General features: G+C 57.0%; 1 protein-coding gene and 1 long non-coding RNA gene across 3 annotated transcripts in view; both read right to left on the bottom strand.

Annotated features, from left to right (window-relative positions):
* Positions 1-21,526, bottom strand: part of VIL1 (villin 1) — a 36,816-nt gene extending 15,290 nt beyond the window's left edge. Inside the window, exons 1-5 of one of the 2 annotated variants that reach the window (XM_050917022.1) lie at positions 21,336-21,526; positions 2,116-2,211; positions 1,746-1,820; positions 1,034-1,230; positions 198-306 (exon numbers count right to left, since the gene is read on the bottom strand). In XM_050917022.1, coding sequence (XP_050772979.1) covers positions 198-306; positions 1,034-1,230; positions 1,746-1,820; positions 2,116-2,190 — 456 coding nt within the window. In that variant the 5' untranslated portion in view covers positions 2,191-2,211; positions 21,336-21,526. Of the gene's footprint in view, positions 1-197; positions 307-1,033; positions 1,231-1,745; positions 1,821-2,115; positions 2,212-20,626; positions 20,693-21,335 lie in introns of those variants that run through there. The other variant, XM_050917023.1, reaches the window with a different exon arrangement.
* A 1,934-nt stretch (positions 21,527-23,460) lies between these two features.
* Positions 23,461-25,666, bottom strand: LOC127030532 (uncharacterized). Its single transcript, XR_007768404.1, has 2 exons — positions 25,075-25,666; positions 23,461-24,905 (listed from the first exon to the last, which is right to left on the bottom strand). It is a non-coding gene; the product is annotated as an uncharacterized LOC127030532 (long non-coding RNA).
* Positions 25,667-27,966: the final 2,300 nt, after the last annotated feature.

The following is a 27,966-nucleotide window of genomic DNA, read 5'->3' as shown; positions in this document are numbered from 1 at the left end:
GCGTGGTGGCTAATGATGCACAGCGGCTCAGTGCAAATGTTTAGGACAGGAAGTGAAGAACCCTTTGTGTACGCTGCCCTGAGCTGGCTTTTGGCAAAGGGCCCTGGGCGCTGGGTTTAAGCCCAAAGCCAGCGTGCAGCCGTGCTTAGACTTGGGGCTCTGGGGTTTGTGCCAGCCTCCCACCCCCCGTCACCCACCTCTCCAGCCACCACGTTCTTCTTGCCCTTCACGTGCAGCAGCCGTTGCACATTGTACGTGTTGGTCTCCACGTGCTTCATCCCTGAGTCGACGCCTCCCTTCTTATAGCTGAGGGGAAAGGCCAGGTCAGAGAGGGGAGCCCCAGGGCCCTGCAGCCTGCCTAGGGCTTTGCAGACACAACGGGGTTAAACTTCCCCTCCCCCCAGGGGGCAGCTCTTTCAGGATTACTCTCCCCATTTGGGTGATGGTCAGGGACATGCCCCAGTCACACAGGGAGTGGGGGGCAGGGAAGGGGGCTTAGAACCCAGGATTCCTGGCTCCTCTTCCCCTGCTCTAGCCACTAGACCCTGCTGCCTCTCAGTACAGGGAGCCAGTGCCTGAACTCCTGTCCCAGCGAGTCTCAGTCCCTGGAGAAACTGAGGCCCTTAGCCTCTGGGAACAGAAACCTGGTGTTCTCCAGGAGAGCTGAGTTGCAGGGGCCTCTGCTTATGGGGTGGGGGCAGACCCAATCTGGCCACCCCCAGCCAGGCCTGCCTTCTGGGGACCGCTCAGTGGCTCCCAAGTCCCTCCCATGGGGCAGGGGCTAGCTGGCGGGTTGTGGCTCCATCCTGGGCCCAGACAGCAGGGTCTGGATCCAAATCCCACTCCCATGGCCATGCACCCGCACTGCGGCCGAGAGCGGGGCTCGAACCCGGGACCGAGAGCGCGTGCCCCCTCCTGCTGTGGGTCCGGCGCAGGCTGGTGGAGTTGCTGGGACGGGCCCTATGGGGCAACACGGTCACACACACTATCGGGGTGGGTTGGGGTGGGGATCCGCCTCCCACCCTCTACGTACATGAGCCCCTGTTTGAAGTGGCCCTTGAAGACGTTGCTCTCGTTGCCCTGGGCCTCGCGGTGCTGCACGGCCACCCCGCCCAGGTTTTCGTCCATCTGCGTAGTGTAGATGGCAGCCGCCCCCTGCTCGTCCTGCGACGACTCCCGGCCTAGCCAGTAGTGGATGTCGTATCTGAAGCTGTTCCCTGTCTTGTGCGTCTGCAGCCAAAGGACACTGGGCTAGCGGCGGGCACAGCTCCAGGGTCTGGGAGCTGCCGGGCTGCCTTGGGCTGGGACCCTGCCGCCGGCTAACCGTATGTAGACGCTGCCACCCGCTCACTCCGGCCCACACGGAACACGTGCACGGGCCCAGCCCTCCCCTCCTCTCGCACCGTGATAAAGTGGGCGTATGCTGTAATATTTCAGTGAGGCCGCGTGTGCCTCAGTTTCCCCTATACGATCCCCCGCAGGCAGCTGCTTGCAGGTGGGCATGGCGTTTGGCTGGCCAGCCCTCATGCAAATGTTACAGCCTAGTCCCCCTTCAGCTCGCTCACACCACGGCTTGCACACCCGTGTGCCCCTGCGTACGCCCGCACTCGCTGTCGCACGCACATTGCCGGTGCTAAGCAACCCTGCCCCACACCACCACCCCCCACGAGGGGAGACATGCAGCTGCCCACGCCCAGGAGGCTGCCCCGCTGCCCCCTCCGTTCCGTCCCAGGCCCGGCCCATACCGCCAGCAGCACGTAGCAGTCCCCTTCGTAGAAGTTCCCGTAGCTTTTCAGAGGCACCGGCACCATCTCCATTTTCTGGGAAGAGAAGGAAGCGCACGGTGCTGAGTGTGGAGGGGGCCTCCCCCGGCAAACCAGCGCAGGCGAACCAGGCCTGGGAGGATGGCCCAGGTGCCCCCCTGGTGCCGCCTGCCTGAGCTCGCTAAACCCTTCGCTGCTGCAGGCAGCCTGACATCCCCCAGCATCCCCCGGCGGCAGCTGAGTCTGGGGTGAGGCTGCGTCCCCGTCATGTTCGCGGGCTCCCAGTCCCGGGCACTGGAGAGCGCAGAGAGCCAGGAGCCCCATCCCCCCGTCGCCGGGTCCTGCCACCCACCTCGATTCTCCAGATCTGCAGCCCGGGCGTGGTTCTGTTCAGTGTCTTGGTGACATTGGCGGTGAGTTCCGGCATGGTGGGCAGCACGGCAGGGGCCTGGCACGGGAGAGAGCCAGCATTGGTGACGCCCTCGTTAGCGCTCGTTAATAACAGGGAGACGCTGAGCTGAGCCCCTGCCTGGAGCCTCGCGGGGGGCTCAGTGTGCACCCCATGCTCCAAGGGGCCGGCACTGGGCCCGGCTGGGCAGGGGCTCATTTCCAGAGCTGGTTCTGGGGCCGTGCCCAATTCCCCCTGGTGGTCGGGGAGAGGGGACCCCCGGTGCATGTGCCAGCAAGCCCCTGCGCCCGGGAGGCAGCTCCACCGAGGACAGCGCCATGGTCGAGAGGAGTGGGCTGGGCCAGGGGCTATGGTGGAAGGTGCCAGCCAGGCAGCTCTGGACAGGGGCAGCGGCTGTGCCCTTGGGCATTACCTGTGCCCAGGCCAGGCCAGGGCTCCACAGCTCAGGCCGTGCTGGCAGCTCCAGAGGTGCCTGGTTTAATCCCCGGCTCAGCCCAGGGAGCAGCTGTCACGCCGGGTGATGGGGTTTTACAGCCCTCTGGGGTGCGGCCCGTGGGTGTGGGCGCTGCCAGCCGGGGTCTGGTTGCTGGCACAGATGGGCCCAGCCAGGCTGATAAACAGACGCGCGCAGATGCCAGGGGTTACCTGCCACCTGTGTGGGATGTGCCTGCTTCCGGGAGTGGGGGGCAGGGAAGCCCTGAAGCATGCCCCCGGCCAGGGAGCCGCACCCCAGGACCATGGAGGCCCCGGCACACGATTGATGCTTTCATGGGTTGACGGAGCCCTGGAGCTGGGGCCCGAGGGGCCAGCGGCTGCAGCTGCCTGGGGCAGGGCTCAGGCCCAGGCTGGGGGTGTGGGTGACTGTCACCCTGGGGTGTATTAACAGGAGAGTCGTCCCACAGGTGAGTGTCCCGCTCTGCTCGGCACGGGGCGGGGGGCTCAGCTGGATTCTGGGTCCCAGGTCAGGGCGCCCCACACTCGGGAGCTGGAGGAGAACAGCAGAGCCGAGGAGGGTTAGAAAAGCCGCCCGGGAGGCGGGGAAGGCAGCGGTGGGGTCCCGGTCACTGGAGGGGTCTCAGACCAGGTTGGACAAAGCCCGGTGAGGGCTGCTCCGGGTTTGCTTGGGCCTCAGTGCAGGGGCCTGGACGTGCCGCTCACTCGAGGTCCCTCCCGCCCCACCTGGTGATTGGCCCGAGGGGCCCGCGCACGAGCGCCTTGGCAGGGCCATGGGGTGGGGGGGCCTGGCCCCCCCTCCCCGTCCAAGGGGCGAGATCAGGCACCTTCGACGCTGCCCACTCACCCGCCCTACAGCTCCACCGAGAGCCCCCCTGTTCCCAGGGCCAGCATGTGCCCCCCCCGTGCCATCTAGCCCCAGTGGCACCGGATTCCCCTGCCTGGCTTTGTGCCATGACGGCTCACGGCCTGCTGGAGCCCTGAAGGGTGGCATCCCCGCCCCTCTGCCCCGAGATCCAGGGGCACTCAGCTACATGCACCCCCATGCTGATCATGCCCCCCCAGCATTCAGAACAGCTCAGATACTTGCCCCCCCCTGCTCAGCTTGGGTCAGTTGCCCCCTGTGTCAGGACAAGCTGGAGCAGCCCCACGCCCCTTATCCCCCAGGCCCAGACACGGCCCCTCTGGACTCTTGTTACAGGGAGCAATGATCTGCCCAGAATGGGCCTTTGGTCTGGGTGTGGGGTTCAGTCAGCTCCCCACCCTCCCTACCCCGTGTGCTCAGCTTGACCCAACCCTCACATGCCCCCACCTGCCTGCCCCCTGCTCGGCTGCGCCTCCACACAATGGAGGGGCCGTCGCCCCCAGATCATCGCGCCTGTGCAGTGATGTCAAACAGCGACCAGGCCCTGAGGAACCTCCCCGGGGAAGCTCCGCCAGGCTCATCTCAAACCCTGACACCCTCTGTGGCCTGGCCTTGTCCCCTGCCTCAGTTTCCCCATGTGTCCCAAGCAGATACCACTCCTGCCCCTCCTCCCCAGGGCCGCGTGGGCGCTAACATGCAGAGACGCCCTGTACAGGCTCACAGGCCCTCTGCTCGCTGGCCCCAGGGGCTGCCAGAGACACCACATCCTTGCCACCGCTGTGCCAGGCTGGAGGGAGGTGCGGGCGATTGGCACCCATCAGGGAATGTAGCCTGCACCTCCAAGGGGGAAGGGGAGTGGGTCTGATTTAGGGAGAGCCCAGAGGGGTCCCTGCTCCCCTGCCCCAGCAAGCTGTGGGTCCGGTCCAAAGCCCAGTGCGCCGGATCAGGCCCTATATCCTCATCCCTTGGCGCTCCCCCAAAAGCCACCAGCAAGGAGCAGCCCTTGTCAGTCACGGGTCTCCACATCCCAGCTGCCCCCTCCAGGGCTGCCCTGCCCCCTGCCCTGGGAGCAGAGGGGGCCGGAGAGGCCTGGCAGGTGGGTCCCAGCTGTTCGGGGCTGGGCCTTGACATCTGCCCCAGGGCCTGCAGGGCAAAGCCAGGCACAAGGGGACGCGCTGGCAGGGGCCAGGCCAAGGTGCCAAGCCCCCGAGTCCCTCCGCCAGCCCCTCACCTCTCCGGCAGTGCTAGCTGGCGCGGCTGAGACGCGGTGCCCCAGGCAGCGGCTTGGAGACGGCTGGTACCTGTGCAAAGTGCTCTCCTGCCGGAGACGGAGACGGGGCGACCTTTGTCCCCTCCTTGCCCGTGCCTGCGTTCGCCATATAAGGGCAGGAGCCTGGGGAGGGACACGCAGGCGAGCCAACGTCCCTGGGTCCCTTGGGCGCCCCCCCCCCCGCTGCCCGGGCACCGTTACTCCCTGTTCATTGCCGGCAAGCGGCATCGTTATCTCGTCACAGATCTGCCCCTTGGCCCCACCCCGCCTCCGCCCTGCAGCAGGAGGCCCCTGGAACAGAGCCTGGGGCGGGTTCCCGTGTGCTGGAGCCGAGTCTGGCCGCGCTGGGAATCAGCAGGGACCCGGCGTGGTGTCGCAGGCAGAGAGGCACAGGGGAGAGCAGGCCCAGAGCACCACGCCTGCAGCAGGGTCCCCGGCAGAGCGCGCCGCGGCCACCGGGGGAGGAACGGACGCTGCTCTGAACGTCCTGGGCCCACGCAGGTTGATGGCACCACACCTGCCTGAGGACTCTGGGTACCCTGCGCCCACCTGCCCCGGGGCATTCTGGGAACCCTGCGCCCACCTGCCCCTGGGCATTCTGGGAACCCTGCGCCCACCTGCCCCTGGGCATTTTTTTTTAATTTTTTTTTGAGATGTGGCTCCCAGGACTGCACACTGTGTTCAAGATTCAGAGCGGTAGCCATGTTGGTCTGTATCAGCAAAAAGAACGAGGAGTCCTTGTGGCACCTTAGAGAGTAACAAATGTATTTGGACATAAGCTTTCATGGGCTAAAACCCACTTCATCGGATGCATAGAGTGGAAGATACAGTAGAAAGAGATATATATATATACAGAGCATATGAAAAGATGGGGGTTGCCATACCAACTCTAATTAGACTAATCAATTAAGGGGGACTATTATCAGCAGGCAAAAAAAAAATCTTTTGTAGTGATAATCAGGATGGCCCATGAGCCCACAAAAGCTTATGCCCAAATAAATTTGTTAGGCTCCAGTATTCAAGATGTGAGCAGACCATGGATTTATATAGTAAAAGTGAAGGAGTTTGGTTTGCCGGACTGATTGGCAAAGCCAATGCTGACAAACTAAGTGAAAAGGCTGCAAAACACCAATCCTCTGGACTGCAGGGACATGCAGAAAGCCTTATAAGCCAGTCACTGCCAAAGCCAATTTTAGAAGTGCTTAACGAGGCTGTTAAAAATGCTGGAGCCACAACACAGTTTATTCAAACAAACACGGCTGTGGCATCCTACTTTCTCTTTGAGCAAGAGCTACCACACACTGCAAACTGGAGGCCAATGTTAAGTGCGTTGTTGCTTGTTAATCCTGAAGCTGAACACTGGTTCCAAACAAGACCAGCAAATGCTCACTATCTTTCTGCAAGAAACTCAACTGACTGGCTAGAAGCATGTGGTGAAACAATGAAAGACTCAGCAGTTGAAAAACTGAAGAACTCTCTCACCACATTCAGAAAACGTGCAAACATGGCTGATGAATGCACTGATGCAAATGGGTGTCAAGGATTAAGTCATTGTCTATGTTATCTTGTTGACAGTGGTAGATCAGTAGATGATTTTCCAGATGTCCAGGTTATAGAAGACACATCAGCTGCATCTCTGACAACCCACATCTTAGAAGAGTTAAATGCTTGTCCACTGGACCCCAAACAGATGGCTGCTTGTGCATTTGATGGAGCTGCAAATGTCTCTGGAAGACATGGTAGAGTACAAGCTTTGCTCAGAGAAAAGCGTAACCCTAATCTCTCCTCTGCGCACTGCAGAGGCCATCTGCTCCAACTAGCACTAGTACAAGCTGCAGAATCTTCAAAAGGCATTTAAAAAGCCATACATTTAATGTCTTCATTATACTCTTTTTCAGCAAGAGTCCAAAAGGACTGAACATCTTGGAAAATATAGAAGATTCATTGAGACAGAAGTTCAAATTAGTCTAACCTGGAAAAACCTGCTGGCTTTCTCATGAGCGATCCTTGTCTGTTGTCTTAAAATTACTCCAGCCGTTATTACTGACTTTGGAAAGTATCAACCGAGATGGGACGGATCTAAGTAATGAGGCTGGTGGATTACTTTTGCTGCTAAGTTCAGAGAACACAATCGCCGTTCTCTCTTGCAAGTCTACTGTTGAGAAACCATTGGGTCATTCTACAATGCCATCCAGGCCTCTGCTACACCAGTATTAGATCTCTGTCCAGCAATGGAAGCTACCCTTGGCTCAGTCAGCAAGCGATCCGCTGGAGACGTACTGGAAGAAGCAAAGATTTCAGTTCAGAAGTTGACCAATTAGGGCGCTTATATTAACTCCTTAAATGAAGAAGACAAGAAGTGTTTCTTAAGCCAGCTAAGAAAGTAAAGTACACGGACATCTCTACAACAACTAATTCTGGATTCCATTAACCTCTACGTAACTTTTACAGGTGTCTGTCTTGTAAAACACTGACGGTTGAGTGGAATGAGGCACTGCCAGCAATGGGGCTGCCATGTGACTAGGACAGAATAGAGAATTTGAACATAGAGCGGAATATCATACCATGAACGAATGTAGATTTGATTTCAACCTCTTCTTTATCATCACTAGTGGTTCGACCCAATTTTTGTGCTATGTTTCCTGGGATGAGAGAAGTAGGAATTCATCTCCTTCTACTCCTGGCCACAACAGCTACAGCTGAGCGTTCTTTTTCCTCATTGAATAGAATTTTGTGTTCTGAAAGAAGTCACCTACTGCGTGATCATGAGTTTATCATTAAGGACTAGAAGTACCTGACACACGAGAAGCCACCAAAAATGAATGCACTGCATTCGAGAAGTTCATTAACAGAGTTCACAGAACCATAAAATATCAGGGTTGGAAGGGACCTCAGGAAGTATCTATTCCAGCCCCCTGCTCAAAGCAGGACCAACCCCAACTAAATCATCCCAGCCAGGGCTTTGTCAAGCCTGACCTTAAAAACCTCTAAGGAAGGAGATTCCACCACCTCCCTAGGGAACCCATTCCAGTGCTTCACCACCCTCCTAGGGAAATAGTGTTTCCTAATATCCAACCTAGACTTTTCCCACTGCAACTTGAGACCATTGCTCCTTGTTCTGTCATCTGCCATCGCTGAGAACTGAGTTGTGCAAACTTACAAGAAGAAGGATGTAGGTGTAGTGCTTCCTAGTAGGCTTGTGTAGCCAACTTTAATTTGTGTGATGATTTAACAATAAAATGGCCATGAAACATTTTTCAGTGTTTACTGTGGTGCTGTACAGCCCCCTTCACCCTAACAGTCTCAGCCCTCATCGGTCCTCTCCCTGCCCCCTGTATTTCTGACCACACCCCTAATCTCAGTGTCCAGGGAAAACACGGCAGTGACATATTTTTTCTGTGCGATACTTATTTATATCCCATTCTGTCAGCTGCAGGATTCAGCATCAGTTCTCCTCTGAATGGAAATAGCAGGGGAGGGTTACTTATTTTGGTAGGCTACATCGCTGGCTCATTTGGTGGGAGAAGCCTGAACCTCTAAAGAGCTAGTCTTTTTGTACGGTTTGTTTTTAAGGTGTTTAAGGTCAGGCTTGACAAAGCCCTGGCTGGGATGATTTAGTTGGGGTTGGTCCTGCTTTCAGCAAGGGGTTGGACTATATCCCTCCGGAGGTCTCTTCCAACCCTGAGATTCTATTCTATGATTCTGTTCACCTCATCGAAAACATCACTTCAGCTTTTCAATACAACTCTTTGCCTCCCCACTAAAGTTTGTCTGAGTTTGTGCTCCACAGCAGCAACGGTTATAATCATCCCACACCATGTTTCACAGAGATCATGCGCACTTTACTGACGGCAGGCTCAGCTATGGCACTAAAGCTGGAGCAATGGTGGGGAGGAGGAGAAGGTGGCACATCTTCAGGCAGTGGTGGTAGGAGGGGTGTTTGTGCTGGTGGAGGCCGGGGAAGCCCTGGGGCCACTAGGAGCACTGGGGAGTGAGGGTTGCCCTCACCAGTACAGAATAGGTATAGCAGCATACCCTGCACACAGTGCCTGGCTCCTCTGGGGTGCTCAGTACAGCTGGCAGGGCCTTCTGCCCCTACCCATTTGCCATCAGGGTATTCAGGCAGCAGCAACATTCTGGCTTCCACAGACATGGGAGTGTTGCGGGAGGGAAAGGACTTTTGGGGCCTTCTTCTCACCTCCGCCACCACCAACGCCTCTGTGTGGTGGCAGCCATGTTTGGACCCTGTAAGAAATAGATGGGAACTGCTTCTGCCAGGAAGCATTTCAGATGAGCATAGATGGCCCTCAGTAAGGGAAATAGGAAATCCAAAATTATTCTCTCTCCTTTCTATCCACCCCCCGAGAACATACACCTGCATGGAGACAAACCCACCTGGCTCATCTTCACCCTACAGACTTCAAAATCTCTTTCTGAACAAGCCCTTGCATCTCCAGTGAGATATTACCCAGGAGCTGGCTGGAACCTATGCTCCCTTTGATCAGAAACCTCTCTCAGTCAAGGCAACAGGACAAGTGCATTGCTGCCTGAGCCTGCCTGCTGAGATATGAACTGTAATGGTCAGAGATCGCACTAGCACAGAAGTCTATTGAAGGTGAACCCTAAGGAAATTAAGAGTTTAAATTATCCTCTACATGTCCCATGTCCCACTACAATGAATCCAGGCAGGGTCCTTTGGAAGCCGAACACTTTATATTTCCATCCCACATCACCTTCAAGTTTTAGCAGATTAGGACAAGTCGGCACATAAGAACAACCACACGTTTCAGTAGCTGCTAATGGTAACAATTCACTACCTCTCCCTACTAGAGAGAGCAAACCCCTACAGAGAGCAGTGTCACACGGCCTGTGGTGTAAGAAACCGCTCTCTGTAGGAGTTAGCTACACCAGCTAGTTGTTTTTAGCACATTAGGACAAGTCAGCAAATAAGAAGAACCTTATTGTTAGTGGTGGCGACGGGGGACTTCACCTACCCAGACATCTGTTGGGAAAATAACACAGAAGGGAACAGATTCTCCAACAAGTTCTTGGAATGTACTGGAGACAATTTTTTATTTCACCGGGTGAAGATGCTGTTCTAGGGGAGAGGCTCTTCTCGATTTGATTTTGACAAATAGGGAGGAACTGGTTGAGGTTTTGAAAGTGGAAGGCAGCTTGGGGAAAGTGATCATGAAATGGTTGAGTTTGGGAATCTAAGGAATGGTAGGAGGGAGAACAGCACAATAAAGACAATGGATTTCGAGAAGGCGACTTTACCAAACTCAGAGAGCTGCTAGGTAAAATCCCGAGAGAAGTAAGTTTTAGGGGAAAAACAATTGAAGACAGTTGGCAGTTTTTCAAAGAGACGTTATTAAGGGCATAAGAGGAAACTATCCCACAGCGTAGGAACAATGGGAATTATGGAAAGAGACCAGCCTGGCTTAGCCAGGGGATCTTCAGTGATCTGAAACTCAAAAAAGAGTCCTACAAAAAGTGGAAACTAGGTCAAATGACAGTGGATGACTATAAACAAATAACAGAAGTCTGCAGGGACAAAATTTGAAAGGCCAAGGCACAGAACGAGATCAAACTAGCTAGGGATGTAAAGGGTAACAAGAAAACATCCTACAAATACCTTAGAAGCAAGAAGATGACCAAGGACAGGGTAGGCCTGTTAATTAATGAGGAGGGAAAGACAAGAACAGAAAATGTGGAAATGGCAGAGGTGCTTAATGACGTCTTTGTTTCGGTTTTCACCAAGCAGGTTGGTGGTGACTGGACATGTAACACAGCGAATGCCAGTGAACATGAGGTGGGATCAGAGGCTAAAATAGGGAAAGAACAAGTTAAACATTACTTGACAAGTTAGCTGTCTTCAAATCACCAGGGCCTGATGAACTGCCTCCTACAACACTCAAGGGGCTGACTGAGGAGATATCTGAGCCACTAGCGATTATCTTTGAGAAGTCATGGAAGACAGGAGAGATTCCAGAGAACAGGAAAAGGGCAAATCGAGTGCCCATCTATAAATAGGGAAATAAGGACAAACTGGGGAATTACAGACCAGTCAGCTTAACTTCTGTACCTGGAAAGATAATGGAGCAAATAATCAAGCAATTGATTTGCAAACACCTAGAAGATAATGAGGGGATAAGTGACAGCATGGATCTATCAAGAACAAATCGTGTCACACCAACCTAATAGCTTTCTTTGCCAGGGTAACAAGCCTTGTGAATGGGGAGAAGCAGTAGATGTGGTTTATCTTGACTTTAGTAAGGCTTTTGATACTGTCTCGCATGACCTTGTCCTAGACAAACTAGGGAAACACTATCTAGATGGAGCTACTACAAGGTGGGTGCAAAACTGGTTGGAAAACTGTTCCCAGAGAGTAGTTATCAGCCCTTCACAGTCAGGCTGGAAGGACATAATGAGTGGGGTCCCGCAGCAATCGGTTCTGGGTCTGGTTCTATTCAATATCTTCATCAATGATTTAGATAATGGCACAGAGAGGACACTTATATAGTTTGCGGACGATACCAAGCTGAGAGGGGTTGCAAGTGCTTTGGAGGATGAGGTCAAAATTCAAAAAGATCTGGACAAACTGGAGAAATGGTCTGAAGTAAAGAGGGTGAAATTAAATCAGGACAAATGCAAAGTTCTCCACGTAGGAAGGAACAGTCAGTTGCACACATACAAATGGGCAATGACTGCCTAGGAAGGAGAACTGCCGAAAGGGATCTGGGGGTCAGAGTGGACCATGAGCTAAATATGAGTCAACAGTGTGATGCTGTTACAAAAAAAGTGAACGTCCTTCTGGGCTGTATTAGCAGGAATGTTATAAGCAAGACACAAGCAGTAATCCTTCTGCTCTACTCCGCACTGATTTGGCCTCAGGTGGAGTACTGTGTCTGGTTCTGGGCAGCACATTTCAGGAGAGATGTGGACAAATTGGAGAAGGTCCAAAGAAGAGCAACAAAAATGATTGAAGGTCTAGAAAACATGATCTGTGAGGGACAATTGAAACATGATGACAGTTTTCAAGTACGTAAAAGGTTGTTACAAGGTGGAGGGAGAAAAATTGTTCTTCTTAACCTCTGAGGATAGGACAAGAAGCAATGGGCTTAAACTGCAGCAAGGGCAGTTTAGGTTGGAGATTAGGGAACACTTCCTCTGACGAACTAGGAATGTTCGTAATGTTTTCTCTGAATACTGTGTTGGTGCCTCAGTGTCCCTTAGGCAGTTCTTAAGTATCTGGCAGAGCAAAGGGCCAGTGCACCTGAATGCCTGACCCTCTGTCTCCTAGCAACTGATGGCCTGGGCCCCTCCTCTGCAAAGGTGCCCGCTGAAGGTGTTGGAGACAAAGAGATCAGGTGACCTCCTGGCCCGGGAAAGGAGCTGAGCAGAGAAGGAGGGGCTGGAGGGGATTGTTAGTCTGAAGGTGGCTGGAGACGAGGAGTGAAGGGAAGATGTGGAGGTCTGGCTCACTGTCCCCCAGAACAGACCTGGCCGAGGGGTCCCGTTTGCTGTACCTACAAGCTCTGTTTTAGAGCATGTTCCTGGCATCGAATAAACCTCTGTTTTACTGGCTGGCTAAGAGTCATGTCTGACTGCGAAGTGGGGGTGCAGGACCCTGTGGCTTCCCCACGACCCCGCCTGGGTGGGCTCACTGTGGGACGCGCACGGAGGGGCAGAGGATGCTGAATGCTCCAAGGAGAGATCCAGGAGGTGAAGCCGTGGGAGCTGCTTGCCCTGAACAAGTCTGCTCCAAGGGAGAGGAGGCTCCCCAAAGTCCTGCCTGGCTTCGTGGGGAGCAGTTCCAGAGCATCACCCGGGGACTCTGTGACACTTCCTAACTGTCAGGATGGTTAAACACTGGAAAAAATTGCCTAGGGAGGTTGTGGAATCTCCATCACTGGGGACTGTTAAGAGCAGGTGAGACAGACACCTGTCAGGGATGGTCTCGATAACATTTAGTCCTGCCATGAGTGCAGGGGCCATGCTGCTACCTGTAGGAACTTGCTACGTCAGGTAGCAGGTTTTTACAATAGCAGTTTCTTGCAATCCATTGCGTATCAGTAACTGCTACAGGTAGCACATTCCTACATGGAGAAGTTTCCTATGCTGGGTCCAAGTCTTGCTCTTTGGACACAGGTGTGGCAGGGACCTGCTGTTCTAACCTCATGCGGGACTTTGACAGCCCAAGGGCAGGTCAGTATGGCCAGGCCCCTTCTCCTCTGAGGACTCGGCCCAGACCCCTGGGGCAGGGGCAGAGAAGGGCCCAGAAGCCCCCGGAGCTGCAATGGTGAGGACGGATGGAGGGGGGCTGTTGATCTTGGTCTCACAGGTCTAGACAGGGCGGGGCACTATCAGAGCTGGAATTAAAGTCTCCCTGGTCGGTCATTATTTAGCACCTGCTGCCTGGCAAAGATCACTCCCGGCCCGGTAAATATTTACCCAGCTGAGCAAAACCAAAAGAATCCTTGAGAGCTTTCGCTGGACTCTCACTTTCTGTCCCCATCACCCGCAGAAGCAGCGTGACTCCCCCTCCCCCCTCATGGGGCGACACTCCTCTGGGTGTTAACTCCTGTGGGCGTGAGCTAGCAACCCCAGGGCCCCGGGTGTCCTGCCCGTGTGCTGCAAGCCTGGGTCTGTCTTTGCAGCCAGTGGGCATGTCCTGGCCGGTCCCGAAGCTAAAGCTTCATGTGCTGCGTTCAGGTTCTGTTGGCACTGGGATAGCCCTTAATATTGCAACGACCGTGTCTATTTCTCCTAGTGTATTTTACCACATTGCACACATATGGGAGTCCCTCACCCAGCTCCAAAATGCAGCCACTGCTGGGGGGAGGCACAGCCACACTGCACGGGGCTCACGCGCCTGGCACTGAAATGCTTCTGTGACAAAGTGGGAATGTTTGTGCTGTGTTATGTGAATGCTGAGTAGGGAATGTTGGCCTGGGAAGGTTGCAGGGGAGTTGTGCTGGGATGGTATTGAGGAAGGGAGGATACCTGTACTTGTAACATGAGAACCCAGGAGGGGGGTTGGGGGCCAGGTGACACCTCTGCCCGGGACACTGGACAAAGGCTGGAGGAGGAGCTGGGGGGAGGCTGAGTGAGAGGCTGGGGAGAGTTTTCAGTTTTGGAGCTGGCTGGGAAATGGAGAGGTGCCCGACAGGGCTGTGGCCTCCCTGGGGGCCCCAGATGGACCTAACTAAAGGGGGTCCCATTCACCTTACCTACAAGCTCTGTTTTAGACCGTGTTCCTGTCATCGAACAAACCTCTGTGTTACTGGCTGGCTGAGAGTCACGTCTGACTGCGAAGTGGGGGTGCAGGACCCTGTGGCTTCCCCAGGACCCCGCTGGGGTGGACTCGCTGTGGGAAGCGCACGGAGGGGCAGAGGATGCTGAATGCTCCAAGGTCAGACCCAGGAGGTGAAGCCTTGTGAGCTGCTTGCCCTAGAGACAGTCTGCTCCAAGGGAGAGGAGGCTCCCCAAAGTCCTGCCTGGCTTGGTGGGGAGCAGTTCCAGAGCATCGCCCGGGGACTCCGTGACAGCTCCCACCTCTTGGATGGGCCGTGGCAGCTGTTTAACGGGCACCAAGCCAGGCTCTATGACGGTTTAGGACTGGCAGTGAGAGAGAAGCAGCAGAATGGAGGGATCAGAGACGGAGTCTGGCTGTGCAGAAAGTGACCAGTCCAGACACACACACACACACACCCATGAGCACCCAGCCTGCATTCCCCGAGCAGGGCAGGGAGAGGGAAAGGTTTCATGGGGGCCTTCGTCCTGTTTTATTGCTTTACAGCACTGGGGAGTTTCTCCGGCTTATCTTATCTCCTGGACTCCCACACACAGACCAATGTCTGCTGCTCCCGGGGGAAAGCAGAATTGCAGGCCCTGGGGTTGGCCTGCTTTAAAGCTGGCAGGATCCCGGAGGGAAAAGCCTCCTTGCCGCATCCCAAAGCTAATTATGGGTGGGGTCCCCATTGCACCCCGTGCTCAGCTGCTGCAGCACCCCGACAGCCAGCATAGGGAGACCCTGTCCCCAGAGCCGGGCTCCAGGAGCGGCTGTGGGTGCATGCACAGAGACAGAGACTGACGTCTCGAGGGAGCAGCCTGTCCTGCAGGAGTTGGCCCATTGCACAGGGCCGCAAAGAGCCTTGGCTTCACTGAAGGTCCTCAGGCCAAGCAGCCGCTTCCCTCTAATGCTGCAGGAAGGCGCGGCCGTTCCCGGCTCGCTCACGGCGTTGGAACGCCATGTGTGCCAGACGCGCTCAGCTGGGTCACCGGGGCATGTGCGCCCGACACTGCCCTGGCTTTGCTGCCCACGCGGGGACTCGGTCCTGCTGTGAGGGAAGGGGACTCGACTCGATGACCTTCCAAGGTCCCTTTCAGTCCTACACTTCTATGATTCTATGACTGCGGTGGCAGGGTGGGCCCATGGTGGCTTGGCATGGGAAGGGGAGCAGTGGCTTGGCACGGTTCTGGCACAGGAAGGGGTGCAGTGTCTCCTGGTCCCAGCCTTTGCCCTGGTCGGCCGTGGGGCTCCCCAGGCTGCTGCTTCCCCAGGGGAAGCCCACGGGACAGCTGATCTCCGGAGCCGAGAGCAGGAAGGAACCGACCCCAGGGACATGCCGGTGCCTGTCTTTGTCCTGGGACCAGCTGCATATGGTCCAGGGCTGGGGCTGCTCTGTGCTCCCAGAGGTGGAGTAGGTGTTTGTGGGTCCCTGGACCAAGGCAAGTGGGGGCCGCTCTCCATCCCTTCTGCCTGCAGCACACCTGTCAGGAAAATGGGTGAGGAGCAGGGGCTTCCCCCACTCCCCTCACCTGCCCGGCTCTCCTGCCAGGGAGCGGGATCAAGGTGAGGGGGCTTCCCCCACTCCCTGGCAGGAGTGCTGAGTGAGCGGAGCAAGTCGGGGCGAAGGGGCACCCATTTTCCCTGGGCCCCTCCAATTGGCCAGGGCCACTGGGCATGGCCCCGTTGGCCCAGTGGCTAATGCACCACTACCTGCTTCTGTGTCTGCTGGGCCAGGAACTCCTTCCTGGCTCTGGCCTCCTTCCATCTGCTGCTTTAAACCCAGGCAAGAGGCGGTCAGGGTGCACAGAGCTGGCGTGGGAAGTGACCCAGTTCCTGGGCCCCTGGCCTCTTTGGAACCAGGAGTGATTAAGGGAGGAGTTTTTCCGGTGCCCTGCCAGATTGTAGGCTCGGTGCCCTGCCCCAGAGCTGCGCATCCCCCGCTGGCTCCTTGCTATTCAACCAGCCCAAGGAATGTTTCTGGGGGCTGCAGCCACGTGGATGCGATCGGGGTGACTGGAGAGGTCCTGGAAGAACATGAGGTTAATCTACGCTCTAAGTTCCAAAAACCTAGGCGAGGAGGTGGGAGGAGGAGCATCACATTCAGGCCAGAAAGGTGCATCCTCAGGGAAACTGAGGCATGTCCCAGCTCTCCCTGAAATGAAGCCAGCAAAGAACTGTCTGTTGCAATGATCATGCTGAGCTACAAGAGATCAACTCACCAGAAGGCTACCGTGCTGGGCAGATGGCTTGGCACCAACTTCAGCAGGATCCCACCTTCGCCAGCACGAAGGTGCTGCTCGGGCAAAAGGCACTAATAGCTGCCATCAGGTGAGTCCTGGATCCACAGACAATCACAGTCCTGGTTAAAGTCAGTGGGTGCCAAGAACCTTCCTTCAGACTCAGGGGAAGGAGCAATTAAGCCCTTTTATGGAGTAGCGAGAGCTGCAAACAGTGGGGGGTGACCACCCAAAGCACATGGGACAGATCAGAGCTGACTCAGGGCGATGCGGTGGGGTTTCTCAGGGTGCAAAGGCAGCGGGGCAAGGAAACTGGTCAGCCTTCATGTGTTGCAGGTAGGAAGGCTGGCGAAGGAGTTGCGGGGGTGACCCTGAGAAGCAGCAGAGTGATAGGGCTTCTTGGGCACAGAGCCTGCAGGAGGGGCAGATGTGGGGATTATACTAGATACATTCATGGAGGTTAAGTCCATGAATGGCTATTAGCCAGGATGGGTAAGGAATGGTGTCCCTAGCTCTGTTTGTCAGAGGATGGAGATGGATGGCAGGAGAGAGATCACTTGATCATTACCTGTTGGCTTTACTCCTTCTGGGGCACCTGGCATTGGCCACTGTTGGCAGACAGGATACTGGTCTGAATGGACCTTTCGTCTGACCCAGTCTGGTCATTCTTATGTTCTTATGATTTCTGAGCAAGGCAACTGCCTGCTGAACGGGCTTGGGGAAGTGAGACCATGTGCACAAGGTAAAGAACCAGGTCACACTGAAGAATCTCCCTGCCTCAGAGCACCCGTTTCTCCACCCAGCAAGTCCCCATGGATGCGATGCTCCGGCTGAGGGCGTCTAGACCAGTAGCCAGATGGCCCAGTTTGGGATGTGGGGCTGTTTGTGTGTCTGCACTGCTCCCCCACACAGGCTGGGCGCTAGCCCAGGGCCTTCCAGCACAGAGTGGGTGGGAACTGGGGTCCTTCAGCCCAGCTGGTGGCAATGCAGGGCATGGCCCTGGGAGCAGCATTAGGAAGGCTGTGAGGAAGAAATACAGCCTCATGGTAGCGCACGGATTTGCCAGCCCCTGATGCTGGTGGCTGAGTGGCCCTGGCCGGGGCTGACGGGACAGACAAGCCACTGGGGTGCAAGCTGGTTGAGTCACATGATCTGCGTTGGCAGTGGCCAGAAGCAGGGCTGCAGCGGCGCCGTTAGCCCTGTCTCCGTGCTGGCCGGCTGAAAGAATGACATTTGGATCCACCACCATCACCCCCAGCCACTCCGGAAGTGGCACTTACCCCATCACGTGACACACAGACCAGGGGTCACCCAGTGACATTAACGGGCAGCAGGTTAAATACAAACAGCAGGAAGTACTTCTTTGCACAGCCAACCTGTGGAACTCACTGCTAGGGGATGCGGTGAAGACCAAAAGTACAACTGGGTTCAAAACAGAAGTGGTTCAGTTCCTGGAGGACAGGTCCATCAGTGGCTATTAGCCAGGATGATCACAGATCTAACCCCATGCTTTGAGGGTCCCTGAAACCTCAGCCTGCCAGAAGCTGGGAATGGGTGATGGGGTGGGTCACTTGATGAGGCCTCTGCTCTGTTCATTCCCTTTGAAGCACCTGGCATTGGCCACTGGCAGAGACAGGACGCTGGGCTGCATGGACCATTGGCCGGACCCAGTGTAGCTGTTCTGAGAGGAACCAGCAGCAATGGGGGGGGGGGCGCTGATGTTTAATGTTCCCACCGGCAGCAGGCAGAGACCTGACAAAGAGCATGAGGAAGAGAGGGGGGGAGCGCAAGGCCAGCACTTGGCTGTTTTCCCCAGGGCCGAAGGGATCGAGCACAGAAGCAGGCCCATGAGGCGAGGCGTGGCAGGGACCAGGAGCCGGGAGTGGAAGCCAGGGGTGGATCGTTGCATAGTTACCCTAGTCTGTACCCAGCCCCTGCCACTCTGGGATGGGCCAGTCAGAGATCAGATAGGGGCAGGGTGCGCCGGAGGCTGACCCAGTCTGGCGGCTCCTACGCCCTTGTGAGGCCAAGTGTTAGAATCAGAGTCTCAGGGTCGGAAGGGACCTCAGGAGGGCTCCAGTCCAACCCCCTGCTCAAAGCAGGGCCAATCCAGGTTAGTCAGCGCCTGGGTCCAAGTGGCTGGCAGGGAAGCGCAGCCCTTAAAGGCAAAGCCCTCAATACCGCAGCTTCTCTCCCAGCCAGAACTTGAGACACTAACGCAGTGACAACTCCACACGGCCAGCCGTATAACAAACCCCACCAACACCATCCAGAGCCCGCCAGCCAGCTCCCTGCACGGCTGCGCCGGGACATCGGCCGCGGGGTGTGTCTGGGGCTGAGTTGTGTCGCCCGGCCATGACTGCTTGCTGCTCAGGACCCCCACGGGCAAAACTCTGTCCCTCGTTGCCTGCCGTCCTGGGTTTGGCGCGAGTGTCACCTCTTTCTCTGCAGCCTGTGTCCAGCTGGGTGACAACCTCACACACCCGTGGGGCAGTGACTTGGGAATACAACCACTGCGCCGACTAGCTGGGCCAGACGGCTGGCTGCCTGGCCAGGTTTCTGTACGGCTGCTCCTGGCTACACTGTCTGCCAGCCAGCCAGATCCCCGGGCTGGAGCAGCACGACACCGCGGCCAGCTGGGTGAATGATCACGCCTCCCGGCTGGCGTGACAAACATTGGTGCTGGCGCATGCAGCGTCCCACAGGCAGGGCCCCTTCCCCATTATGGGCCCTGACCCTGGCCTCCCGCAGCCCAAACTGGTAGAGGAGCAGAGCCAAGCATCAAGGCAGTGGCCTGGCAGGGCGGGCGCGAGACGGGGTTTGCGGCTGGCTCTCCAGCGCCCCAGGGCCTGCTGGCAGGGGCAGGGAGCCTGGGCCGGGTATCTGGGCTCGACACTGCAGGCGATGGCTGGGGAGGGCGGCAGGCTGGGCCGTTCCCCGTTATCGGGCCCAAGCTGGTGGCACAGTCCAAGCCTCTTCAAACATTAACCAGCACTTCCTCCCGGCTCTGGGGCCATTTATGGCCCAGTCAGTAAATGAAGGTGCAGAAGCAATTTATAATGTTGACTCTGCTGCAACCTGTGGACTTTCCCATCCCCCCCCCTGCCTTCCAGGTGCACACATGGGCACCCCATGGTGGGGCCCACGCCACTCGTGCCCTAATGCAGGGCTGAGGTTGGACCTGGGCATCTGCCCACTGGGCCAGCGCCAGGAACAGCTCTGCCGTGGGCACACCGGCTCCCTGCCCAGTCACAGCTTCCAGCCACAGAGCAGACACCCCCACACCCAGGGTGCCCCCTTAGCCTGAGTCCCCTTTCAGGCCCTGTGACTGGGCACATGGAGGCCATTGGCTAGCTCGGCGCCTGCATGTCACACTTTGCCCGGGGGCAGGATTTGAATACCAGGCCCGAGGCCTTGCACTGGGCTCTGTATCACTGGGCACCAGGATGCCAGGGGGATGGTCGCATGGCGGCTGGTGTTGCTGGGCAGGTGGCTGCACCCATTGGAGCTTTCTCCCAGTGAGCGGCTCTATCCCTGGCTAGAACAAGCCGCATTGACCGGGCCAGGAAGTCTTGTGCCCGGGGCACTCGGTCCTGGTCTGGGTCAGACAGGCCAGGAGCCAGAATCGGGAACTGTCTGAGTGGGGGGCAGAGGTGGGGGCTCAAGGCCGGGGCTGACTGAAGCTGGGGAGGCAGGTGCCCAAGCTGGCGGGGGAAGGTTCGAGAGGAGACAAGCACTTTGCAGCAGCCCCCCACCCTTTCCTGCCTACATCCCCCACCCTGCCTGGGTGCTGTGTCCCCACTGCCCTGTGGCTGCTGCCGCCTCCTCCCTGGCTCCACAGAGACGCTGGTGCAGACCGGAGGGGCCCTGGGGGGCGGGTGCCATGCTCCGACTGCTCCCTGCAGGCAGGACGGGTGTGGTCAGGATGAGGGTGGCTGGGTGACTCTCGTCTCTGGGCAGCAGGGGCTGGCTCGGTGCCATCCCCGGACCCTATCCACCCGCAGGGCGCCTCTTTCCATGCCTCACCAGGGGGATGCCAGCAACCCGGGTAGGGCAGCTGCCAAGAGGAGCCACGGTTCCGATCCAGGCAGGGTGGTTCCCGGGAGAGCAGATTTCCGGAGCTGGAAGCCCTGTCTGGTGCCCAGGTCTGCCCGAGTGACAGCGGCCGTTGCACTGGCACTGCTGATGGGCTCCGGGCAACCAGCTCCCGTCAGGACCCGGCGCTGGCAGGAAAAGATGCTCAACGAAGCTGTGCCTTCTTTAAACACTGGCATGTCCCTGCCCAGACTCTGAAAGTCCCGTGCTCCCTTGGGATACCAGCTCTTGGCACTCACCTGGTGCTCATGGCAGAGCCGAGCCCGTGCCCTCGGAAAGACACTGGGCCCAGAGGGTGCACTGGCATCTCTGCTTGCGTCATGGGTGATGCCAGCTGCAGGCTGAGCAGCCGCTGGTGTTTCGCTGGAGGGCAGCAAACTAGGCAGGCGGGGGGAGGTTCTCACTCCCCCGATCTGCAAGTTTCCCAGGCCCATCCCCTCCCACTCCCACACGCTGTCTTTGCCAGGTGGGCCCTGCCCCAGGGAGCCCCATCCTCTCACTTAGCTTCCCTCACTCGCTGAGCTGGCCGCCCCCAGGCATTCTGCCCCCATCACCCTGTGCCACCTCTCTCAGAAGACACAGACCCGCGCGGGACCCCTGGTCCCTGAGCCAACCCCATCACATCAGCTGCGGTGTAAAACTAATTACCCCCAGCTCCTGCCAGCCTGGCCGGGCTCGGTGCATGGGAGCCTCCTGGCCTCCAGCTCCTTGGGTTGTTTCGCCCTCCTGCTGGGTCCCTGCAGCAGGGGCTGGCCTGCGGGCCCCCTGGCTGGGCAGTGCCCAGCACAGCAGGGCCCTGGGCCAGGAGCAGGGCCCCTCAACTACAGTGGCAGGGAAAACGCCAGCCTTTGCCAGCAGCTTTTCCCAAGCGCCTGGCCCCGGCCCCATCTGCCACAGGTAGACCCAGGTTTGCCCACCCCATTCGGCAGCTGGCAGCCCCCCCCTTACCTGGCACAGTGCAGCCGGGGGAGGGGCAGCGTTAGGGCCCAAATGTTCGGTCGAGCTCTTTCGGCTGATGCTGGGCGTTGCTCTGCCCAGGGCTTGGCGAGGGAGGGGACCCTGCCCGGCAGCCTGGTGTTGGAGTATCCCAGCACCCCTCCCCCTCCTGCCCGCTAATGAGCTGAACTCCAGCAATTAGTCCCTCAAAAGGGGGGGAGCCTGGGCAGGAGGGGAGCAAAAGGTGGCCAGGGATGACAGGCAGCTCATTTATGAGGGAGTGGGGCATGCCAGCCCCAGCAACGGGCCGGAAGCTGCCAGGGGAGTGAGTCAGAGCCCTTGGCTGGGAGCGAATCAGCCAAGCCAGCAGGGCACAGAGTGGGTGCCCAAGGGAGTGGGGGGCGAGGGTGAACCTGTCACCAGCCTCCCCCAGGGCAAGCGATGGGGGAACCATTCAGGGCACCTATTGGCCGTACCCCCCCCATCCTGGGTCTGAGCAGGTGTGGGGTGTGCAGGAGCCCTGGGGGTCCTCCCAAGTGTGTGTGGGGGGTGAGGCCAGGGACCAGCGAGTTAGGGACGAACACGCTGCTCAGGCCTTGCCCAGGGCCAGCCCCATGGGCCTGTCATGCAGGCAGCCCGCTGGCCCTAGTCCCTTCAGGCGCTGCGCCGAGCGGGGTGGAGGCAGGCGGGGCGGGGGGCAGGAGACCCGACGGGATGCAGCAAGGGGGATACTGGGAATGCCGTGCCAACTCTTGGGGGGAGTGCACTCAGGAATCGGCATCCCTAGGTGGGCGCGGGACCCCTGGCACAGGCGGTTCTGCCTCGGCGCAGGGGGCTGGACGTGGTGACTGCGAAGGGACCCATCCTGCCCGACAGTGCTATGCAAACCGAGCCGGGGGGGGGGCAGGCCAAGCCCCCTCCCCCACGGGCCTGTCACTCAGACACGCTAGGGGCTGAATTCCCCACCTGAGTGACTCCCACGCTGAGGTCAGCCCCCCCCCCACCAATTAATTGGTCTCAAACCTCCTGCTTTTCTGAGGCTGGCTCGTGGGGCAGCAGCCTAGGGGCGGGTCGGCTGTGTGCTGTAGCCCCCTCCCCCGCAGTGCCTCTGGAAGGCAGGTCAGTTGTTTGCCCCACGGGAGGTGTGGGGGGGAGTTACAAGCCAGGTCACCTGAGCTCCCGGCCTGTGACTTAGTCACAAGACTCCCCTTGCGGCAGTGCTGGGGCCACCCCATGCCTGACCCCCCCACACTTTAGTCCTTCAGAGAGAGAGAGAGAGAGAGAGAGAGAGAGAGAGAGAGAGAGAGAGAGTGTGTGTGTGTGTGTGTGTGTGTGTGTGTGTGTGTGTGTGTGTGTGTGTGTGTGTGTGTGTGTGTGTGTGTGTGTGTGTGTGTGTGTGTGTGTGTGTGTGTGTGTGTGTGTGTGTGTGTGTGTGTGTGTCGGGGCCGACCCCAGTGTATGACCAGAGGGGGGTCTTGTGAGAAACCCACAGCACACAAGCAGGGCCAGGGTGACAGCTGGGGACAGTGGAAGCCACCGCCCAAGGACACAGGCAAGGCTGATCTGCAGCAGGGCACAGTCACCTCCCTTTACCTTCGCCTAGCCCTCGATGGACTGTCGCGGAGGGCGGCTTTAGCCACACTGGACACTGCCCGCCCCCGGCAGAGGGGTGGTTACAAATCCCCTTGTGCCACATGGAGAAGATACAAGCCCAGGACAAGTTGCACAGTTGCTGGGCCTTCGGGCTGCAGGCCCTGCTGCTGCCTGGCCCAGAGCTGGCCACGCTGGCTGAGGGCGAGGGCCCAGGGCTGGCAGGTGACCGCGTCACCTTGCTGAGGGCAATCACAGGGGATGGCCATGGCCAGGCACAGGTTCTGGCTTCGGGACACCAAGACCCACATGCTCAGCGCTAAGCCCGTCGGCCAGCGAACGAGATGTAGTCACACCCACAGATCTCCTTCCCTCCAGCAGGGGGCAGTAAACCACACACATTGGCACACAGTTGTGCCAGCAGAGGGCCAGGCGATGCAGTGTGTGTAGGTGTGTGTCTTTGTCACTCCCCCCCCCCCGCTCTCTACCCCTCCAGCAGTGGGCACCCCCAGAGCTGGTGGCTGAATCAGTACATGGCAGACCCAGGTTGGTTCTCACGGTTATTTTTTTTTTCCTTTAAAGATTATTTTACAGTTTAATCACACAAAAGGCACTTTGATTGGGTTTCTCTCTCCCATAGTTGCGATTTGCTCTTGGGTCGTCTCTTTACCCAACAGATACAGAGTGAAAATACGACCAGCCACAGGTCCGCAGCCCTTTCTCCAAAGGCCAGTGCAGGGGCGCTCCCCGCATGCCAGCAGTTTGATACAAAACTGCCCCTGTGCTGCCAAAACAGGGGGTGCCCAGCAGGGGGCAGTGTTAGCCAGGGCTGCACCTCAGTGCCATGAAACCAACCAGGTTAATCAACACGACGGTGCCACTGGTTGCGTTTTCCTTATGCAGGGAAGTGTTGGGTTTTCCAATACTGCTTCCGAGCGGGTCAGGCCCTGGCCACAAGGGAGCGGGACTGGGCTCTGGCTGCTCTACAAAATCAGGCGATCGAGAGGCTCAGGCCAGGCTGGTGGGCGTCAGACTCGGGCACCGGGCAGAGGCCGCTGTAGGGACACGGCCCTAAAGGGGGAATCAGATTTCATGCTGCCCAGGTGGGGGTGCTGCGGAGGCACCCCCCACTGGAGTAGGTTCAACTCTCTCCACCGAGAGTGGCAGGACAGATGTGACATGGCTTGGCAGATGCCTGGGGGAATCTGACAGCTGGCCTGGGGGCAGGGAGGGCAAGCGGCGTGCCAGGAGCTGGACACATATCACTAGCAGGACTGATGGCAGAGCGGGGTGGGGATTGTCCAACAGTTCTCCATTGGGAGAGGCTGACGTGATGACATCAAAACATTTCATGGGGACATATCACGTTCACCCCAACTGAGATGGGAAATTGTCCAAACATGCCATCAAGAACCGTGTCTGAGACTGTCCCTTACCGCAGAGACGCCGAATGGCAGAACGAAACATTTCAACCCTACGGAAATAAAACATTCCCATAAATTCAAAACAAAATCGGTCCAAACGTGTCGGTTTGTGACAACATCTGAGATCTCAACTCTTCGCCCTGATTTAGGATTAGACAAAATTTCAAAAATCTCTGAATTCCCCATAGGACAGAACTGTTGGGTTTTGGCTAATTTAGATAGATAGATAGAGGGAGTGTCTGGGGATGGATAGATAGTGTCTGGAGATGGATGGATGGATAGATAGGTAGAGTGTCTGGGGATAGATAGATCGATAGAGGGGGTGTCTGGGGATAGATAGATAGCTAGATAGATGGGGTTGTCTGGGGATGGATGGATGGATGGATAGATAGATGGAGTGTCGGGATGGATAGATAGATGGGGTGTCAGAATGGATGGATAGATAGATATAGGGGGTGGCTGGGGATAGATAGATAGATAGAGGGAGTGTCTCGGGATGGATAGATAGATCGATAGATAGAGGGGGTGTCTGGGGATGGATGGATAGATCGATAGATAGATGGGGTGTCTGGGGATGGATAGATAGATGGGGTGTCAGAATGGATGGATACATAGATGGGGTGTCTGGGGATAGATAGATATATAGAGGGAGTGTCTGGGGATGGATAGATAGATCGATAGATAGATAGAGGGGGTGTCTGGGGATAGATAGATAGATGGAGTGCCTGGGGATAGACAGATAGATAGATGGGGTGTCTGGGGATGGATAGATAGATGGATGGGGTGTCTGGGGATAGATAGATTGATTGATTGATTGATTTCAGAGTAGCAGCCATGTTAGTCTGTATCCGCAAAAAGAACAGGAGTACTTGTGGCACCTTAGAGAGTAACAAATTTATTTCAGCATGAGCTTTCGTGAGCTACAGCCCACTTCTTCAGATGCACAGAATGGAACAGACAGACAGGAGATATTTATACATACAGAGAACATGAGAAGGTGGAAGTATGCACACCAACAGGAAGAGTCTAATCAATTGAGATGAGCTATCATCAGCAGGGGAAAAAAAAATTTGCAGTGATAATTAAGATGACCCATAGAAGGTGTGAGGAGAACTTAACATAGGGAAATAGATTCAATTAGTGTAATGACCCAGCCATTCCCAGTCTCTGTTAAGGTGAGTTGAATCTATTTCCCTATGTTAAGTTCTCCTCACACCTTCTATGGGTCATCTTAATTATCACTGCAAAAGTTTTTTTTCCCCTGCTGATGATAGCTCATCTCAATTGATTAGACTCTTCCTGTTGGTGTGCATACTTCCACCTTCTCATGTTCTCATGTATAAATATCTCCTGTCTGTCTGTTCCATTCTGTGCATCTGAAGAAGTGAGCTGTAGCTCACGAAAGCTTATGCTGAAATAAATTTGTTAGTCTCTAAGGTGCCACAAGTCCTCCTGTTCTTTTTGCAGATAGATAGATGTGTATGAAAATGAACAAATTTGGAGGTGTGAAATTGACACACACTCCAGTTTTTTTCACCTGGCAGTTACTAAGTCAGAAAGGAAAACCAACAAACCAAACCAAATGAAGGGCCCGGATTTTAAAGAGCTAAAACTTTCCTTGGAAGCCCAGCACCGTAAGATGGAGGCGGTTGGCTCTCAGGCCCTGGGCGCACCCTAGGACTCGGGGTCAGGCATTTGGAGAAGGGCTGCGTGCATCCAATACAGACATCATCTGGCAGACAAAATACCCACCCCCCCCTCCCCAAATCCCTCCCTGCTTCTTCACAGGAGGAACCGCCCCGACCAGAAAAATAACCATCTCCCAGGAACATCGTTAAAAACACCAGCTGTAAAAATCCTCTGGTGACTTGTGTCGCCGTTGCTTTCCCTAAAAATATATATACACATGATACATATTTATATGAGCTAAATGTGCCCGGTTAAAATGCATGACCCCCCCTGCACTTGGCCCCCCCAGACCTCTCCCTGAGGGACATTTCCCGAGCTAAGGCGACAGAGATCAGCGGTGGCAATGCCACCGCCACAAGGCACGGCTGAGACCAACTCGCATACAAAACAGTTAAGGCAACAGAAAGGGGGCGCCTTCCCAAGACAGCGCCCCCTAGTGGTGTGGGGCACAAGGGGGTGTTGTGGGGAGCCTGGGGGAGGGCAGTGCAAAGCAGGTCTCCAGTGAACCTGAATGTGGCCCTGGGAAGTGGCTGGGGGGCAATCAGTTCAGGGGGGAGAGTATCTCCCTCTGCCCTCCTCAAAATCCCTGCTCCCCGATCCCAGAGTAAGAGCTGAAGCTTTGGGAGCAATTTGGTTGGGGGGGGGTGAGCGAGACCCCCATCCCCATCACAACAGCCAGTGAATCACCCCACTGCCCCACTCATGGGGGGTGGGGCTAGCACCACCAGTCCCGCTTGGTGCAGCAGTGAGCAGATCCAAGGCCCCCCAGGCTCCCCAGAGGTTAGGGGGTGGATGGGACATGGTGTCCCAAGGCACAATCTCTACAGTACGCTCCCCAGGCGGGCAGGGGTCAGTTCGTGGGCATTTACGGTTCTGAACACAGTGAGAAGGCAGAGGTTTGAGCCAGTCCCAAAGCCCGGGAATCTGGCCCCCCAACCGTTTGGAGAGTGGCAGGGAGGGCTGAAGGCACTAAAGAGAAAGAGACATAGACGTGATCCCAGAGGAAGGAGGCCCCCCCAATAGCTGCAGTCAGAGACGCTGCTTGTTTCTCCACAGGTGTGAATCCTGCAGGCCTGGCTCCCTGGGGAAGGGCAGAGTTAAGGGGATGGGGCATCCTTCCAGGCACTGGTGGTGTCTCTCTAGAGCAGGCCCGTGGAGTTGCTCTTTGCTGGTGTCACTGCACCCTCCCACCTCATCTGCTGGGAATGCAGGAGCCCCCGGCCACCAGGGAGCTCATGGGCCAGCAGGTCCAGCCCCTCAGACAGGAGAGCTGCCACCAGCCATGGCCAGCCGAGACCCTCTTGGGGCGATCCCACTGCCCCCTCTCCACCCTGTCCAGGGCTGCGGTGGGCTCAACCCAACAGCCCAGCCCACTCCCTCCTCTAACCAACCACAGCACAGGGGCACCTTGATGGCTTCTGACAGCCGCAATGGCAGTTCCTTGGGGGGGAGGGGTTAAAGCCCCACAATGCACTGCAGGGAAAGGGGATATTTGCATAAGCCAAGCGGTGCAGGCCCAGGGGGTCAATGGCCCCCAGTCCCAAGGCACCTAGAAATCCGATTTCCCAGTAAGGCCCAGAGGAGATGAGGAAGTAAGAACCGTTTGGTGGAGGGGGGCACCTTCCGTATAACCAGAAGGGAAAGGGTTAACAGCCACCCAGGAAATCTCACCTTACTGCCCATCCCTGTCCCCTTATGCCTGGAGCCTGGGGGGCCGAGCTGCCCTCCCCCCCCGGACCGTGGGCTACCCATCAGCTCCGCTCAGCTCAGCCTCTCTGCCTCCCTTCTGCTAGCCCCGCCTTCCTTCCACTAGCCCCGCCTCCTTTCTGCTAGCCCCGCCTCTGAGCGTCCATCTGGCTCCTCCCCCCCAGTCTCTCTCCATGTCCTTCCTCTGTCAGCCCTGCTGGGGGAGCCGATCCCCCCTCCTCAGCACCCGCCCT

The sequence above is a fragment of the Gopherus flavomarginatus genome, chromosome 10 (assembly GCF_025201925.1).
Source record: "Gopherus flavomarginatus isolate rGopFla2 chromosome 10, rGopFla2.mat.asm, whole genome shotgun sequence".
Lineage (NCBI taxonomy): Eukaryota > Metazoa > Chordata > Testudines > Testudinidae > Gopherus > Gopherus flavomarginatus.
Note: the sequence above shows the minus strand (reverse complement) of the source record. Positions and strands in the feature narration are given on the sequence as shown.